Source organism: Rattus rattus, unplaced genomic scaffold (assembly GCF_011064425.1).
Source record: "Rattus rattus isolate New Zealand unplaced genomic scaffold, Rrattus_CSIRO_v1 flattened_line_226779, whole genome shotgun sequence".
NCBI lineage: Eukaryota > Metazoa > Chordata > Mammalia > Rodentia > Muridae > Rattus > Rattus rattus.
Window position 1 is genome coordinate 1 of NW_022652552.1, and position 1,796 is coordinate 1,796.

General features: G+C 40.9%; 1 protein-coding gene across 1 annotated transcript; it reads left to right on the top strand.

Moving 5' to 3' along the window:
• Positions 1-212: 212 nt before the first annotated feature.
• Positions 213-1,223, top strand: LOC116889828 (zinc finger protein 431-like; the record flags this gene model as incomplete). Its single annotated transcript, XM_032890663.1, has 1 exon — positions 213-1,223. A coding segment is annotated over exon 1 (934 nt), but the record flags the coding sequence as incomplete, so codon positions are not given.
• Between the last annotated feature and the right edge of the window lie 573 nt (positions 1,224-1,796).

The following is a 1,796-nucleotide window of genomic DNA, read 5'->3' on the forward strand; positions in this document are numbered from 1 at the left end:
AGCTTACTCTTTTAATTTTGTATTTTTAAACCTTAAATCCGTATAATTTCCCTTTCATTACTATCATGGGTATCTTCAAAGATGGAAAACTACCCATAATGAAGGGACACCTTAAACAAAGTGATAAAATGCTAAGATCTGATTCTCCTTACAATTAGATCAGATTCTAAAATTAGTTCATTCAGATAAAAAGTTTAATTGGTGTAATGAATGTGGTAAAGATTTTACATATACCAATTATCTTTACAGACCTGAAAGAAGTCATACTGAAGAGAAACCCTATGAAGATATGAAGTGTGGTGAAGCCTTTGCACGTCGCAGTAGTCTCCGAGCACATGAGAGGACGCACACTGGAGAGAAACCCTATGGATGCAATCAGTGTGATAAAGCCTTTGCGTGTCACAGCAGTCTTCACATACATGAAAGGACGCACACTGGAGAGAAACCCTATGGATGCAATCAGTGTGGTAAAGCCTTTGCGTGTCACAGCAGTCTTCACATACATGAAAGGACGCACACTGGAGAGAAACCCTATGGATGCAATCAGTGTGGTAAAGCCTTTGCGTATCACAGCAGTCTTCACATACATGAAAGGACGCACACTGGAGAGAAACCCTATAGATGCAATCAGTGTGATAAAGACTTTGCGTATCACAGCAGTCTTCAAATACATGAAAGGACACACACTGGAGAGAAACTCTACAAATGTATTCAATGTGGCAAAGCTTTTTCAGATCAGAACACTCTACAAAGACATAAAAGAACCCACTCGGAAGAGAAACCTTATGGATGCAATCAGTGTGATAAAGCCTTTGCGTATCACAGTAGTCTTCGAAGACATGAAAGGACACACACTGGAGAGAAACCTTACAAATGTAATCAGTGTGGTAAAGCCTTTGCGTATCACAGCAGTCTTCACATACATGAAAGAACACATACTAGAGAGAAGCCCTACAAATGTAATCAGTGTAGTAAAGCCTTTGCGAGTCAGAGTCATCTTAAAAGACATGAAAGGACGCACACTGGAGAGAAACCCTATGGATCCCATCAGTGTGGTGAAGCCTTTTCAGTCCAGGACACTCTCCGAGTGCATGAAAGGACGCACACTGGAGAGAAGCCCTTTGAATGTAACCAGTGCGGTAAAACCTTTAAACTACACAGTCAACTTCGAGTACACAAAAGACTACACACTGGAGAGAAACCCCATGAATGTGATCAGTGTGGTAAAACCTTCGCATGTCCCAGTAGTTTCCAAAAACACAAAAGAATACATTCTGGAGAGAAACCCTATGGATGCAATCAGTGTGGTGAAGCCTTTTCAGTCCAGGATACTCTCCAAGTGCATGAAAGAACACATACTGGAGAGAAACCCTTCAAATGTAATCAATGTGGTAAAACCTTTTCACAGCCCAATAGTCTTCGAATACATAAAAGAACACATACTGGAGAGAAACCCTATGAATGTAATCAGTGTGGTAAGGCCTTTCCGTATGACAGCAGTCTCCGGGTGCATGAAAGAACCCATACTGGCATGAAGCCTTACGAATGTAACCAGTGTGGCAAAGCCTTTGGCTACCACAGTCATCTCCAAAGGCATGAAAGGACACACAGTGGAGAGAAACCTTATTAACATGAGCAATGTGGGAAAGCCTTTGTAAGTCTCAGCAAACTTCAGAGGCATAAATGAATTCATCCTGGAGAGAAATCTCAAGAATGTATTTAATATGGTGAAGGCGTTAAACGGTTTTATAGTCTTCATCATCACAAAAGTATACCAGAGAGAAATTCTATGAGTG